The sequence below is a fragment of the Myiozetetes cayanensis genome, unplaced genomic scaffold (genome assembly GCF_022539395.1).
Source record: "Myiozetetes cayanensis isolate MyiCay16 unplaced genomic scaffold, myiCay2020 scf6-25, whole genome shotgun sequence".
NCBI classification, from domain to species: domain Eukaryota; kingdom Metazoa; phylum Chordata; class Aves; order Passeriformes; family Tyrannidae; genus Myiozetetes; species Myiozetetes cayanensis.
The window spans coordinates 46,257,949-46,274,299 of NW_026087853.1; the positions used below are offsets into that span (position 1 = coordinate 46,257,949).

General features: G+C 52.6%; 1 protein-coding gene across 3 annotated transcripts; it reads right to left on the reverse strand.

The window, feature by feature from the left end:
• Positions 1–2,621: 2,621 nt before the first annotated feature.
• Positions 2,622–13,979, reverse strand: IFITM10 (interferon induced transmembrane protein 10). 3 transcript variants are annotated; one of them, XM_050335830.1, is made up of 3 exons: positions 13,411–13,979; positions 11,958–12,372; positions 2,622–3,500 (listed from the first exon to the last, which is right to left on the reverse strand). In XM_050335830.1, the coding sequence occupies exons 1-3, from the start codon at positions 13,554–13,556 to the stop codon at positions 3,351–3,353; spliced, it is 711 nt and encodes a 236-aa protein (XP_050191787.1). In that variant the 5' UTR covers positions 13,557–13,979; the 3' UTR covers positions 2,622–3,350. The 3 variants fall into 3 exon arrangements, with proteins under 3 accessions (XP_050191787.1, XP_050191788.1, XP_050191789.1); XM_050335831.1 differs by having other exon boundaries at positions 13,698–13,978; XM_050335832.1 differs by having other exon boundaries at positions 11,958–12,367; positions 13,698–13,977.
• Between the last annotated feature and the right edge of the window lie 2,372 nt (positions 13,980–16,351).

The following is a 16,351-nucleotide window of genomic DNA, read 5'->3' on the forward strand; positions in this document are numbered from 1 at the left end:
ATTTGGCTGCTGCTTTTCTTTCTCTTGTTCCCTCAAAATGAAAAACAAAAAAAAAGTTCTTTCTTTCACTTAACAGCACAGTTGGTGCAATCTGGGATGTACTTGCCTGACAGTATATGGGGACACAGTTTTGCTATCTCAGTTTGGGGTTCTGTGACACTGACAAGGGGAAATGAATGCTGAATACCTTGATGTTGCTGCACTTGGAACACTGCTGCATGAATAAATTACTTTTTTTTTTTTCTGCTAAGCAAGCTTGGAAAAATTTAAGTCCCTCCCATTTTCCCCATTTTGGGGGTGCTTTATTCCTGCTGTGAGTCTGGAGGAGTCCATTAAAATTAAGGGAGGGACACTAAGAGAGAGGAAGGGAAAGCACAGGGGCTTTGCTGCCCCCCAGCCCTGAGCTGCAGATAAAGCCAAGGTGAGGGCTGTGATGGAGCTGAGCATCTGCCTGGGGCCAGTCATCCCATCCTCCAGCCACAGGGTTATTGCATCCTTCTCTACTGCCCTGTTCTTGTTTGACGCAGGTCTAGGTGGACCTACAACCTGCCACAGCACAGCAATTTCACCTCCTACAACATGGGCAACAAATAATAAATATGATGATTAATAATATTAGCCCTCCCTCTCCACCCCTGATGGTTTATGCATGCAAAAATGCTGCAGAGTCAGTTCAATGTTCCCCCTGGTTCATTAAACCAGCATCCATTTTCCCACAGATAAGATGGTCCATCAGGGGAAGGGATGATGGTAGCTCATTTGTCACACTTGTTAAATGTAAAAAAGGCTGGCTTTGGGTCACTTCCAGTTTTGTGTTAGCTCTGCCTTTATCTGAGCAGCCCCATGCCTGCATGCCAAGCAGGGCGGCTCTCTCCTGTGTAGCACAGAAGATGAGAACAGTGGCATTGTCGCAGTCGGATTTTGAAGAGTTGGGTGAGGGTCCCTGAGTGCAAAAGCACTTGCAAAATGGCTCCAGCAAGTCCCAGCTCATGGAGAGGAATGCACTCTTTATTCCACGAGGTGCCAGGCACATTGGTCCTACAGCGAACTAAGCCTGTGGCTTTGAGCCCCTGGTACTGCATGCATGGTCACCCAGTCTGAGTTATCCCCCACGCCCACCTAGACTGGGCTACAAAGTTTGAGAGGTGTGATGGGCACCTGGATGGTGAAGGATATCAAACCAAGACCATGGACATTGCCAACGTGAGCTTGACGCAGGTGCAGGGATACAACCCTGTATCTGTGCTCCTCCTAACCTCAGAGGATTTTGGGATGACTAGTCTGGGTCTTGCCTAAGCTAACACTATACCAGCAGGCTTTAGTTTGCTCCAGTTTTCAGGTGCCAGCTCAGGGTGGCTGCAACGTGAGTAATTTTGTCTGTAAGTAATTTTGTCTGTGAGTAATTTTGGAGGCATTGACATCATGGCAGGACACCTCCTTCCTCTGCTTGAGACAAGGACTGGATATAACCCCTAGATGTGTCAGGATGGAAATGCTGATGGCTATGACCGCCCAGGTCTTGCTTCAGGGAAGGGAGCAAGAAGCATCCGAGAGAGGTTGGGAAGAGTCTTGACCTCTGGATGAAGGATCATAGAGCAGTTCATGGCTGAGATACTTCCAGGGTAACAAGTACTTTGTTGCAAAACAGACCCCTGATCTGGTCTGGTGTGGAAATACCCTCCAGTGAGTGTGGAACAAGGAGGACTGCAGGTTTTTCTGCTCATAACTCCTCCCATAAATGAAGCCGAGGCTGGAATTAAGATGGGGAGACCTGAGAGGGAAGGAGGTGACATCTCACGAGGCTTTCAGGGAAGCATCCTCATGGTCTGCCCCCACACCTCACTATGGCACATCCCTCACTGAGCACAGCCCAGAGATAGCCTGATTTAACCATGCACTCAGCAGATGATGAAGTGTCCCATGACAGCCTGTCTACACTCCCTCTCTCTTGCTTCATCTTCACTTTGCTGGTGGGTGCAAAGGTGGGTGATGCTGCCTTTTCCTGGTTCCATGGCAGTGACTGGTGCCCCTTGGCATGAGGTCATCTTACAGCTGGAAAAAGATGAGGCAGCTGTGGCGTATGAGATGAGATGAAGGGTCAGAGGGGCTGAAAAGCTGTATTTTAGTACTGGTCTAGCCATTCATTTGTGGTGTTTTCAGATCAGGGCGTGTTGATTTGCAGCCCCACAGGCAGCTGCAGACAGCTATCAGGAAGGGCTCTGAGCTCCTGCCTCGTTCAGTGGCCAATGCACATCATCTCTGAATCTGGCTCTTGGTAATGACCCTGGGAAGTGCTGCAGTAGCAGCATGTTCAGACTGTGGCAATTTATTTATATCTTCAACGTTGGTCCAAGCAGGAGAGGGGGGACCTGCCCACTTGGCTGCCTTTGTCTGCTTGCCATTGATCTTCCATCACAGGAGTCACTGAGGTCTCTGCTCTTAAATCTGGACCTGCACTCTCCTTCACGGCTGCATGCGGCCCTGACCTGCAGCAGCATCCCTCGCTCCTGCTTTAAATCTCTCCCAAGCAGCTGCTGGTGACATTAGCATTTTCTCTTGCCAGCCCACAGAGACCACGAGCTCAGCCCTTGCAAGGAAGGAATTAACCCATTAGCATCACATATCAGAGGTATCTCTTTATTGACTGTTTACAGAAATACAGTAGCACTCCACTTAGGTGGCTTAGGCGAGTTCTCCAGGAGGTGCCCTCCTTCTCAGCGCTGCTGGGAGATCCCAAGGAGAAACCTGCCCTTTAACACTTTGGGGCTTCTCTAGAGGCTTTGGGGCTCCCCAGTGTGAACTTCCTAACACCCTCAGCTCTCCAGGGGTTGGGAGTTTTTTGAACAAGTGGATGAAATTCAAGAGAATAAAAGGAAGAGAAATCCCCTTAAGCTGGGGGATGGTGGGGAGGCCTGACCACACCTGATATGTTATGAGACAGCCCTGCCATGGTCCCCATCCATCACTGCATGTGTCTCCAGCTTCACAGGATCCCACTGCTCACAGAGCTCAGCTGTCTGTCACTAGGCATGCATTGCTCTGGGCTTTCCACACTATTTTCACACAGCTTGTTGGCCATAAAATAAATATTTCTTGGTCTATTGTTTTCCCTGTACATGTGCAAGAGTGAAACCCTTTCCTATAGCCGTTCATGTACCATTTCAAGGCAGGAAGGGTATGCTCAGCTGGGCTGATAAACTAATATAACTTTTATTTATGTACTTAATTGACTCTTTTTTTCTTTCTTTTTTTGCAATCAAGGTTTTTTGTGTGTCCTTGCTACAAGAAACAACTGCAGACACTTCTGGCATAGAGGCATTTTGGCGGCGGCCGCTGCTGTTGGCCTCACTCTAGTAGTCAGTGAGAGGGTATCGCAGGAAGATGAAGATAAGGATGATACAGAAGGTGGCAAGGGCTGAGCTGGTGATGTTAAAAAGCCGGGCTGTCTTGGCATCTTCAACTGCTCCATTTAAGTCATTGAGGAGTTTCTTATCCCGGACCTGAGAAAAAATAATTAAATAAAGTAATTGCTTTATGTATGAAAGACATAACTTGTTGGCTAAATGCAAACCCAGTGCACCCAATGTACATGGTTATATGTACAGCAGATGAGGGCTGGGCTGTGCAGCTTCGTATTTGAATGTTTGAGATGCCATAAAACACCCTGTGATGAGGTTTGCACTCTGTCTCTGCTATAGATTGAGCTTGTCAAGCCACGTACTGTGGGCTGGAAATTTCTGGGAGCAGAGAAGACCTGGAAGACTGACCCACTGCTGTCACCAAGCAGGCAAACCAGGTCCCTGTGGTCCCCAGAGTGGGTCACTATAATTTTGAGCTTGAGTGTGCACAAGGGAGTTGAGATGCTGTTGTGCATCCCAGGCACACTGGCACTAAAGCACAGTGCATGCCGTGTTGTAGCCCCCTGGCCCTGCAGCACCAGGTTTTGGCTGACCCAGCTTGCAAGTGAGGAGACTGGCTGTTGTTCTGGTGTGCATCCCTGTGCCTCCATCTGCACTGAGGGGCTGAGCAGGTGAAGCCTGGCACGGCATCCTACTGCAGCTCCAGGGTTGTGCACGAGCCTCCAGCATATTAAGTAGTCCGGGTTAATGAGTTCCTTTCCTTTTGCAGGTCCTATGCGGCTTGTGTAGCATCTCTATTCTGACAGCACAGTCTGCTCCCTTCAATATCCTGCAGGCTGGGACTTTCATGGGCTTGCCTTGGGACAGCTCTGCAGGGCAATGATTGCACAAGTCCGTGTCACTGGCCTGTCCCCACCTCCTCCTGGCTGCCTGGCAGGGCCTGGCACTGCCAGGCAGTGATGCCACTGGCAGGCAGCAATGGCATTACCAGTCAGCAGATGACAGTGCCGGGCAGCAGATGGCACTGCAAGGCAGCAGATGGCACTGCCAGGCAGTGATGGCATTACCAGGCAGCCCACGGCACGGCCAGGCAGCAGATGGCACTGCCAGGCAGTGATGGCATTACCAGGCAGCCCATGGCACGGCCAGGCAGCAGAAGGCATAGCCAGGCAGTGCATGGCACTGTATGGCAACGATGGCATCGCAAGGCAGCAGATGGCACAGCCAGGCAGCAGTGCCACCAGCAGGCAGGGATGGCACTGTGAGGCAGTGGATAGCACAGCCAGGCAGCTGATGGCACTGTCCGCCAGCAGCAGCTCTGCAGTTTGATCCCAGCAGATGAGGCGTCAGGCTCCATTCCTTCCTAGCAGGGATGTGTCCCTGTCCCCAGGCTGCCCCTTTCAGCCAGCACTCAGAAGACTCAGACAGCTGGAGCCACAAGGACGAAAGAACCAGGACACTTGACCCCTCATCCCTTTTCCATATCCAAGCCCAGGGTCTGGCAGGGCCTGCCCCACTGCTCACTCCTGGGGGAGAGTGTGTGCCCTTCACAGAAAGTCTTGCTCCCGGCAGTGAAAGCCCCGCTGTGGGGGGACACTAGATGTTGGCGGCAGGCTGCAAAAACCAGCACCAGAGTCATACTGAGGAATATTAAAAGGCTTTTATCGACCAGGAGCTTTCCAAAAAGACTCTGTGATGGATTCAGACCATGTCTTATGGACTTTGTTCTGCAGTGCTTACGCATGGGACTGTCCTGAAAGCCTTCTTCAAGCTGCTGGATGTAGGGAAGGGTTGCTGAACCCCTCATTCCCATTGAACCATGCTGGTTCATGGGGCCTCCAAAACCACCTCTCAGACCCTCAAGAAATATTCCTCTCTCCCATCACACCAGTGAGGACCTCTCTGCACAAGCAACCCCTGATCTTCATTAATCCCAGACTGTGGGCAGGGAGGCTGCTGTTGGCACGAGGCCCACAGGACGCAGTGCTGGCAGGCACATGGGGAAGAATGAGAAATCTGTCTTCATTCTCATATTAAATCTCATGGTGCCACACCCTTGGCCTCTGATGTGCCCTGCTCCTGGGAGCCCGCAGCTGGAGCTGGTGCCATCCACCCATCACTTGCTGCCGAGTGCTCAGCTAAGCATCCTTCTGGTATCAAAAGAGGGGACAGTCACAAAACTGCACGTGGCTCTGTGGCATGCCTGGTTGGAGCTCTAAGGAGTGGAGATGATCTCTGGGAAGGCAGCAAGCCGGCAGCATGGGAGCCCACATGCCTTTTTGTGTCAGTTGAATGTCCGGGATGACTCATATTTGAAATTATTCAGTAAGTTTAGCATCCTCCCAAAAATGCCTGGACTCAGCAGCGCCAGGCATCTGGCACCTTCTCACCCATTGGTGAGAAGCGAGGAGGTCCCTGCAACCAGAGCCCCAGGGGTGCTGGATTCAGGCCAGAAACCCCGCCTGCTGCTCCCAGCAGACTCTTTGAAGCTCTCAAACACTTTCTTCTTCCCATCGGTGGGGCTGCCTCAGGCAAAACCTACAGGGAGCAAATGCCTTTTGCCCTTTCCCCCACTGTAACCCAGCCACTGCTGGGAGAATCTGCTCTCTGCCGCAGGTGAGCCGGTGTTTGCCATCAGCGTTTACCAGGCAGACAGAGGTTTCTCCAGCAGACTGGCATGGCCAGCACACCGAGCTCTGCAACCCTCCTGTAGCCAAGCCACTTCAGCTTTGTGGAGCCAGTTCCTCTTGGTCCCAGGAGCTCTCTCCTACTCCTTGTCTCACGCTCCCCCTGTCCCTGGGGTGCCCTAGCACTGTAATTTCCATGCCCAGCCTTCTCCCAGTGCTCCAAGCAGCCTCTCCCAGTAGTGTCTCCCTGTTCACACTCGTGACCTGTGCTTTAAACCTGACACCAGTTCATACTCATGACCCGTGCTTTAAACCTTTCCTACAACATGCTTCAGCAGCACCTCTTCTTGACTTTCCCATGGCTCTCCCTTTGGCCCTGCTCCAGTCCTGCTGCTGCTGCTAAGCATCTATAGTGGGAGGTGCTTGGGCTGCCCTCTCCCCCATGCCACCATTTCCTCACAGTTCCTTTTTTTGTCCCTTCCAACTCTTCTCTTTCCCCTTTTTTGGGCCCAAACAATGGTATGATGGCCGCCTTTGACTCCTACCAAAGGATCCAATGGTCTTCTCTCCCTGCACCTTCAGATGGCTCCATCCACACACTCCTGCTGACATGGAGTTCTGCCTGCATTCCCCATCTCCAGCAGCCCCCTGCCCTTTCCCTTCCCTACCTCTCTCCTAGCTCTTCTCTGGCTGTTCTGGCCTTGGCCTCCTGGAATCCCCGTCCTCACTGAGTTCTTGGTCCCCTTCCTCTCCTCCATTAATGCTTCCATGTGCACCTACAGCTTCAGTGGTCTCCCTCATGCAAATCACTCCTGATTGTCCATTATCATTTATATTGCAGCAGAACCTCTAATTGCAAGGGCCCCTGTGGCACACAAGTGCAATGAAAAGGAGTTTCTCCTTACAAACCACTCACAGCTTCAGCCTCCCAAATCTCTCCAGGGCAGCCTCGTCTCCTTCTGCATGGCCTTGCACCCTCAGGTGCTTCCAGATGTCTCCCTTTAAAGCCCTGCTGTGGTAACTGAGCCAGGCTATGGAGGAGCTCTCCTGGAGAGCAGATAAGTGTTTCAGCTCCTTCCCTGCTTTGCCCTTAAGGAGATGCTGGTGTCTTTTTCATAGCCCAGCCTCAGCTTTTCCTGTTTTCATGCTCCTGTGGCCACCATCATCATAATGTGCTGACAGCTGGTGCAGGAGCTTCTGGGAGCCCTGGGAGCTGCTTGCTTCCATAGCCAATGACATGAGGCATGTTGAGGGACAGGTCCTCAAGGTCACAGGCTGAACCCTCACCCCAGACCCAGGTCGTGTGTTTCCTTAGTCACAGACTCTTATCATCACTTTGACCTTCTCATCTTGCCTAAAATTAGATGGGGATTTTTGGGCCTGCTTTGCACTGAGATGACTGGTGTGTGAGGATAATTACTTCTGCTGACTATGGGGTTTCCCTGGGTACCTCAAAGCTCTGTGTGGTGACCTCTTTGGAGATCCCACCCTAGACAAGGCAGAGCTCACCTCTGATACAGGTCGGCAAGTTACAGAGTTTCCTTCTTCTTCCATGCCTGTCCTTATATGAAACAAATCCAGCTTTTATGCTCTAATGTGCAAACCTTTCTCCTCTCCTCTCCCATAGGCAAAAGGTAGTGGTGGCTTTTCCATTCATCCATGGTTGCCTGTCAGCTCCCTGCTGCTCACCTTGTCCTCCAACATCTCCATTTTACCACGTCCTCCCATACCTGCAGCATGTCAGTGCCCAAGGGTTCTTTCTCTACTCCCTCTGATCACCATCCTCTGCCCTTTCTTCCCTTGGGGTTTTACCTTCTGCTTCCTCTCCAAGTGCTCTCCTTGGTTCCTACCTACCATTCCCCAGCAGTCACCTCCCTTCTCTCAGCCCTGTGGTTCGGACCCTCTCATTTCTGGGAGCAGGGAACTTGCTGCTCTGGTAAAAAGTGTTTCCTCAGCTTGCAGAAGGAGACCAATGGTTTGTTGATAATGAGTCTAATGAGGCTGTATTTAAGGCAGCCTGGCAGTCCACAGCTCGTTGTCAGTAAACCCATTTCTGTGCAGAGCTCTGTGTCCCTACACATAAGGAGCTCTGGAGGGGATCCTTGGATTTATTTGCTCTGTGAATTGCTCAAGAGTTCTCCAGCCCACATACCTCCACCACACCGGCACTGGCGTCACGGGACTGTCACCCCAGCATTTCACCCACCTCCATAAACTCCTGCTCCTCCTGAAAAGCAGGCTGAGAGCCTGCCTGAGAGGTTGGGTGCGGCAGCTTCTCTGCTTCTCAGGGTTAATAAATAGCTACGGATTTCTGCTGGTCTACTTTCACTCAAAACAAGGAAGATCAACAAGTGGGTAGAGGGGAAGGCAAACAGTTGTGCCAAGAACTGTGTGCTAAGGGCTGGGCAGAAAGCTGGCAAGAGAGCTCAACATATTTCAGTGACCTCAAGGGACAGGAAAATTCTGCAAGTAACATTGTGGGCTGCTGGTGGGGCTTAAAAAGCCAGCAGGGCTTCTTGGCATCTTCATCTCTACACAGCCACAGCGAAGCATCCGTTCCACGGCTCATCTCAGATCTCAGCTCCTCTGATCTACTGCCTCATGGCATAATGGGTACTGAGAAGGGCTTGGCTCACCCCAGCAGTCTCCAGAGACAGACCTCCTAATGACTGAAGCGAGATGTCCTGCCACCGGGCACTGATGCATCATTCATTACTGCTTGGAGCTGGGAAGGAGAGAGGGAGGGAGGGAGGGAGCAGCCAGATATCAGGCCATGACATTTGCTTCTGATCAAAACCAACTGAATCTGAAGTGTTGCTGTTGAAGTGATCCTTGCATCTGTGCTGGGCTGGGGTTAAGGTTACTATAGGGTTTCTAACTTCCCTGGTCCTGCTGTTGATCTCTCCTTTCCCAGTACACCCCCTACACACAGTTAGATGCAAGTGCCTTGCTTGCACTCTGTGAGGCTGACCTTGAGAAGTCTAAGATGCTAGAAATGATCCCTGGAGGGATACATGAGTTGGTGTGACACCATTGCAGCCCAGCAAGCTGTGGCTGCTGAGGATCTGGCCTGCTATCGGTGTAAATGAAGATGAGGCATGCAGTTGCAGTCTTGTTCAGAGTGCTCGGCTGGGATGTCTGTCACACGGAGGACTTGGCCTGGATGTCACAGTCTCTGCCCTCACCTGACTTCATGTGTTTCTTTCTTCATAAATTCTTTGGTGCTGTGGTGGGTTATTTTGGTATTTTTTTAGTAAATGGTCATCACCATGAATTAGCATTTTTCCTGCAGAAAGAAATCTAGAAGGCTATAGCTCACGTGCAAAAGGACAGGCAGACATGCCTGCTTTCCCACATGTGGCTGAAAACAGTAAAATAGGGCATGGGGAAGGAGACAGCTTTACAGTAATATTCAAGTATACCAAGCATATATCTGGCTTCCAGTGTGGGCATTATGCTGCTGAAACCAGTGGAAATACTAGGGTGTGCTAAGATATATACTGAAACATCTCACAGACTTGGGACACAAAGGAGGTACTGCTTTATTAACAGTATGAATCTGCCAAAAGCAGATGACCCTTACGACAGGGAACTGAAAACGCTATTTCTTATAATGAAAACAAGAATTCCTGAAGTTGCTAGATGTTTCAGTTATTTAAAGGAAATGTAAAAAGTATAGCTCAGGAACCGCTTAATGGCATCAGTGCACTGATGGTCCTTCAGCCAGAAAACCTTCGCTCCACTGGCCGAGGGCTCTGTTGGGCTCAGGGAGGGGAAGTTGCCACTCCACTCTTCTCACTCTTGCAGCCCATTAGTCAGTCTCTTCAGAGCACAGACATCCTAGAAAGGCTGGGACTCAAGTATCTACTGCTCAATTGTCCTTACATTTAATTGCAGAGGAACAAGAGAAGTCTGTTTAAAGGGACATCTGTCCTCAGGGCATTTTTTGCTCCTGCTTTCTCTGAACTCCTATCACCCATCGCTCATTGCCCATCCCAACAGCAGCTCGTGAGAGCACTCGGCATCCCTTCGGTCACTTGGTAGCTCTGTCCTCTGCCTCTGGGGGACATTTTGTTTCTATTTTCCCCTTGCCACAGGGTCACAGACACTGGGGATCTCCAAGATCAGAGCAGAGTTATTTCTAGCCGGTCAGCATTACCTCTGTTTGGGTACTGTGGTTACATCTGACCAGCTACCGCCTTCTCAGTCCAAAAGCCAATGCTGGTTTTTGACAGCCATCTTCTATTTTCCTTTCCTTAATTTGGAGCAAATTTGCCCTTTTGCCTTCCCTCACTACTGTTTCTTTTTTTCATGATGGAGTTTCTGTCCTCTAGAACTTTGCAGACAGATGCTGGGCCCACATCTCTGCTCTGGTGCAAGGCCTCGGGTTACTTCTGGGCTTTGACCTTCCTTCTACCCTGTGTCAGGGATAGTGAAGGGTCCAGTCTCTAAAAACTTTGCAAGTGGCAGACCCTGCTCTGTCCTGTCTCCTGGGGAAGGGTCAGCCTTGTCCTCGAGCTGTCCTGCCCCCACTGCTGCAGTGGTAAGGGACCACACCAGATATTCATTGTAGCCTCTTCTACATGAAAGATGCCCATCATTAAAGGCAAATATGGATGAGAAAAGGCTTGAAAAATAAGGAGGAAGTCAGTTTCTTCCGTTGCTGGCTAAAGGAGAGGGAGGTGTTAAGGGACTCCCTCCACCTGCTCGTGTTAGGCTGCTACTGACTGGATTTGCCCTTCGGTCAATCCTGCTTTTAGTGATACTTCACCCTGGCATGATTTAGGTTATTAAATGCCTCACCCAGGCAGCAGTGAAGCCTCCTGCATGGGCAGCGGATGGGTGCTCATCTCCCATATTAGGTAAGGGGAAACTGAGGCAGACACCACAGTACCGGTGCTGAATGAGCCCAGCACACAGGTTCCTGAGCCTTTCTGACAGAGACCCTGACAGGGTTGGGAGGAGCCTCCTTGCAGTGCTGGGTGCTCACAGTCCAGCTCAGGGGAGCTGGATGGGGTTAATTGATCTGCTTCTGTGACGAAGCCCATCTGCGCCCTGGCCCTCCTCTAAATGCTGCCTGCCAAAACAAATCAGCTAGCTTCTCTCCAGGCCACCCAGCCGCCCCGGGCTCTCTGCACATCCATTCAGTTAGTTTTGCATCTGGCAGGCAGGGAAGGGGAGGGCAGCCCAGGCCCCTCACTCCTGGCAGCTGCCAAGGGGCTGCCTGTTTGCCAGGCACTGTCCCTGCCGAGTTGCTCTGCCCTGCAGCTACCAGGAATGATAACATGGTCCCATTCCCATCATGGGCTGTGCTCCACGCCATCACCCTCTCCAACAACACAGCTCCATATCCCCCTGGCCCCAACGCTGCGGGAAGCCCCCTGCACTCTCTTCTACCTCCTCAGCATTTCCATGATGCTGGCAGGTCATCAGGGCTTGCTCTGGGATTTACAGGGCTTGGGGTGAGGAAAGCTGGCCAGCAGCTCTGGTGTTTTAATTCGGGAGAGAGCAAGAAAGAAGCAGGCAGGATTGCCCTGGACCTTGTCAGCTGCTTCCCCCCTGCAACTTGCCAGGCGATGGCTGATCCTGGTCGGCTGCTTCTTACTGCCTCTCCCTGACCATCCAGTGCTGCTGGGTCCTATCCTGATGATCTCTAACAGACAGGATCCCAAATAAAGGACTTAGTCCCAGAGTGCCTGTGGGTGCAGCACAAGCCAAGCCAGCCCTGCGTTGCCTGCCTGTCACCCTGCCGCCGTGATACAGAGGAGCCTCTGAGGGTACTCGGAGCAAGTCAAAGCGCCTCTTAACCCACCCAGGCTCCAAAACACACCTTGGCTCTTCCCATCCCCATCCCCATTGGCTGCAACCTCTCTTTTGGGTGGCAAAGACGTGTTTCACATCAGGTGCAACGCCCAGACGCTTCCCCCCTCTCCGGTCACCCCTTACCCCGTGCCTTGTGCTCAGTACTCACTTTCAATGAATAGGCCAAGGCGATGAAGCCAAGGCAGCAGAAGTTGAGGTATACAAAGTTGAAGATGGACCAGAGATAGTAGTCGTTCACCTCGGTGGTGTCGGGGTAGATTTCGATGACGGTGGTAGGGTTGGTCATCGTCTTCTTCTCCACCGAGTGCTTGCACGGGACCGCTGGCCGCAGGCTGTCCCCTTTGCAGCTCTTGCTCTCCATGAGATAAACGGCAGAAGAAGGAGACAGGACGGGCGAAGCTTGCCGGAGAGCTGGGGGCTTGGCGATGCAGGCGAAGCAGCCCTGCGGGGGACCCTGCGGGGGTCTCGGGGTCCAGGCCACCCCCTCAAAGGGGCATGGCGGGCCCAGCGGGGGGTCCTGTGTCCTCTCCGTGGTGGCTGCCGCGGCGTCACCGCGCTCTGCCCTGGCAAAGCGAAAGCACCCCCGTGAAAAATGGGGGTGAGGGGATGGAAAGGCCGGGTGGGGGGGAGGGAGAAGAAAAAGGGGGGAAGGAGCAGAAAAGGGTAGACGTGGGGGGAAGGCAGGAGAGAGAGAGGGACTGGGAGACAGAGGAGAGAGCGGGGAGAGGAGTGAGGGAGTGGGCAGAGAGGAGAGAGGGAGGAGAGTAGGGCAGGCAGGAGGGGGAGGAGGGAGCACCGCTACACCCGGGGACCACGACGCCGCCGCCTCGGCGCGGAGCTGCCGCCGGCCCCGGCCCCGCGGCGGGGGCAGAGACGCGGGCAGCGGCAGGAGCATCCCTCCCTCTCTCTCACGTCCTCCCCCCTCCGCTGCCCGCTGTCCTGCGTGACCCGAGCCCGAGTCACCAGTGGGGAATATTTTTTATTTTTTTTTTTTTTTTAGCCAAAGGAGACAAATAAAAGCAGAAAGAAACACTTGTGAGGCGCCGGGGGGCTGCGGGGGAATTGCCAGCCCGGCCGCGCTGCAGCCACCCGCAGCCCTCCCTGCCCGCCTGTCTGTCTGACGGTCTGATTGTCGGGGCCTTCTCCTCTCTGTCCCATGCCGGGATGGGAGCGGGCAGCTCGGCTGCGGGCGGAGCGGGTCTCCCGGTGCGGCAGAGCAACCCGCCCCTCCGCACTCCCTCCGACTCTCCTGGGGAAAGTGGGTATTTTGGGGGGGATTATTTTTCCCCTAAGTCCTAGTCTCTGCGGGATTCCAGATGGGGTTGCATTTCCCTGTTCCTTCTACCTGCCAGCAGGTTCCGGCCCCCTCCCCCTTCACCACCACCCCCCTTTTTTTTTTTTTTTTTTTTTGAGATTATTGTGGCCCGCTAGGAGGAGGGGAAGAGGAGATCTAGACAGAGGATGAGGAAAGGGATATTGGAAGAGGTTCCCCTCCACCCTAGCTTTGCAAATAGGAGAGACTGGTCCACCTCTGACTGCCCGCCCGTCCGTCCGTCCATCCGTCTCCTCCGAAGGCATCAGGAGGAGCGAGGGATACTCACAAGGAGGGATGCGGGGAGTCGCTGCATATCCGGCTCAGCACTGCCTCCGGCTCGGCTTCCTCGGCGCTGGAGTTGCGGGAGGAGGAGAGGGCGGGGGGGGGCACCCATGGACTAGGGGCGGGCAGGGGGCGGAGGGGGGCACCCATGGGCTAGCGATGGGCAGAGAGGGAGTTAGGGAATGGGAAGGTCAACCTGCAGCCCCCTCCCTCCCCGCGAACATGCTTCACGCAGGAGAGCTCCTCCGCGTCTCAGCCCTTCTCCTCGTGTCCCCCCCACTGGGACGTCACCTCCTGCTTGGAGCATCCTGGTAGCGCCCCGCTGGAGAGGGGCATCTCCTGGGCCCCGGTCGAGCGGCTTCTCCGAGCATCAGAAGGGGATGGTCGGGCCGATTCTACCCAGCATCACCCACAGAGACCTTTGCAAAGGGGACTCGCTGCAGCCTTGTTTGCGGGTTCACTTGCATGAACCTGGGTGAAAAACTAAAGCAAGTGTGACAGGAGTGCGTGGGGATAACTGGAATTAAAAAGGGGAGGTGGTGGCGATGCAGTGCTGTGGGGAAAAAAGGGTTCTGGTCACGGGAAGATGAATGGAAAGCAGATAAAACCTGCGTGGGGGGCAATATATCCTTGTGACACTGAGCAAATCCCAGTGCAGGCAGGGGTGGGAGCACCCAGGCAGCAAAATGCAGAGCATGTGGCTGCTTTAGGGAAGGGAGGTGGGGATGTCACAAAGGATGGTCAAGCCCAGGAGGATCTGGCCATGCCCAGGCTCAGCACAGCATCAGGGAAATGCTTGCTGCCTCCCATTGCTAGTGCTCTGGGAGCTGCTTGGAATCCCAATTCTAGGGTGCTGCGGTAGCATCCCCCCAGGGATGTGATGATGGAGAGCAGGCGGTGCCGTGCAGGGACAGCTTGCAGGTCATTTGGGAGGATGCAGCTGTGGCACAGGGAAGGTGAGGACATGAGGACACACCGTGTCACCCCACAGTGATAGAGCCCAGCCTGGCGCAGGTGGCCTTGGGGCAGCAGCCAGCTCAGCTGTGGTGCTGGGGAAGGGTAGCAGAGAAATCCCCAGAGTACTGCAAGTAGGGTGGGTGAAACAAAAGTTTGTGTGAGCAGAAACTGCAGGGGAAGGGAAATCCTCTGGAAATGCCTTTAGCCTACCCACAAAGTGCTGAGCTAAGAAATAAGGATGGTAATTCACTCGGCTGTTCACAGGCAGGTTTGGCACCAGCATAGGGGCACCCATCCTGTGCTCATCCCTGCGGGTTTGTATGAGGTGGGGGAGCTTTTTGCGAATCCACAGCTCTCTGTGGCTGGAGTGGGTCCAGTTTCCACAAGACCAGTTTATCCCTCTGAAGGTGCCTGCATTAGTTAAAACAAGTTCAGAATTTATTGCTGCTGAAGTGGCACTGGGTCCTGCTAAAGTGAAAATGGTTTTATTAGGGCTACAACTGCCTGTGATGAGACTCAGGACTCTCTCCAAGGGGCTGCTGAGAAACAGAAGCAGTGCTGGGGTGAAAGTGATATTCCTGTGGGATTAGGAGGTTTGCAGGAGAGGCAGAGCTGTAGCCAGCTGTCGTCAGCTTTTCTGGACGACTTGGGCAAACCCAGGCAACCTGCAACTGTGCAGAGTATCCTTCCTGCAGGCTCAGGAGGAACAATGAAACCCCTTGGATGCAGACCGCTGCCTTCCACGGGAGGTACTGAGGAGCCTGCTGTTCATTTGTCTGGGGAAAGTCGTGTAGGTAGAGCTTCTCCTCTTAACATCAGGCCAGGATGGAGGATGAGCAGAGGAAAGGTCAAAGGGGTCTGGAGCAGGCAAGAGGAGGCAGCAGGGTGGTGTAGAGGAACGTGAGATCAACAGAGGTGGACACATTTCCTGGTATGAACAGGACTGAAAGGTCATGGAAGTTGGGTGGCTGCTTTTTGTCTTCTCTGAGTACCAAGTCATCCCTACAGTTTGCAGAGCACTTTTTGGTCTTTGGGTGGGTGATTCATCATCTTTCTCCATGTGAAGTGCAAGCGGTGAGAGGTTTATTATGTGAATCAAAACAGCATATAGGCAGCATCACCAGTTCAAAAACCATTCATGTGATCCTTCAAAATTAGGGAACTGGCATAAAAAATAATGACACAAGGAATAACCCCCCTCAACATTCTGCATTATTTTAACCCTCCTTCGATTTTCTGGGGTCTTTAAAGGTCATACATGCAAGTCCTCAACCGTATGGTCTAGGACTACTTTTCTTTCAAATAAAAGGTGGGGTGAGTATGAATAATTGCCTGCATTACTGTAGCATCAAGGCTGGCATCCCCTTGTGCTAAGCATGGGACAAACAGAACAGAAACAGGCAGATGTTTCCTGCCCCAAAGCAATTCTCCTGTAATCGTGTTAGAGACATGTCAGCTGTAGCATAATCAAGCACTGTAAGACCCGTGAGAAAGTCTTCTATCTCAAATCCTACTCAAGCTATTCAAAAAACCATTAGCAGAACCTGACCTTGGTGGTTTCTTTTCCACAGCCTCCTGAATTACCCCAATAAAATTCCTCAATAGGTTGCTAAATTCCATAAGCAGTAAGGTGGCCTGAGACTCAGGGGGGTAAATCCCATCTTCTCACTCTCCTCTGATCTCTGTCTCCTGTTCTCTGAGCTTTCAGTCTGCACTCTGCTTCTTTTCCCTCCCAAAGAAACCTAAAAATAAATAAATCCAAGAAAGAGCGGAAAAAGGAAAAGCCACCAGCCCCCAAAACAACGTGCTTAGTCATTCATGATGAGTAAAAATAGTTTTCCAAATGAACAAATTGCTGAGCCAACCAGATGAATAAGTCAACTCCACAAACAAGGGGTCTCACCCTCCATCTCCTTGGGAAGGTCCTTGTGTTAATGGGCTTTTGGTAAAGCCCTGAGCAGAGTTGCTTGGAGCTGAGGGCCAGGGCC

Excerpts from the sequence above, each read along its gene's own strand:
- IFITM10 (XM_050335830.1), bottom strand. The coding sequence starts at position 13,556 with ATGGGTGCCCCCCTCCGCCCCCTGCCCGCCCCTAGTCCATGGGTGCCC. Across the intron at positions 12,373-13,410 it reads GACTCCCCGCATCCCTCCTT|GGCAGAGCGCGGTGACGCCG; the intron begins GTGAGTATCCCT and ends TCGCTTTGCCAG. Across the intron at positions 3,501-11,957 it reads CCTTGGCCTATTCATTGAAA|GTCCGGGATAAGAAACTCCT; the intron begins GTGAGTACTGAG and ends ATTTTTTCTCAG.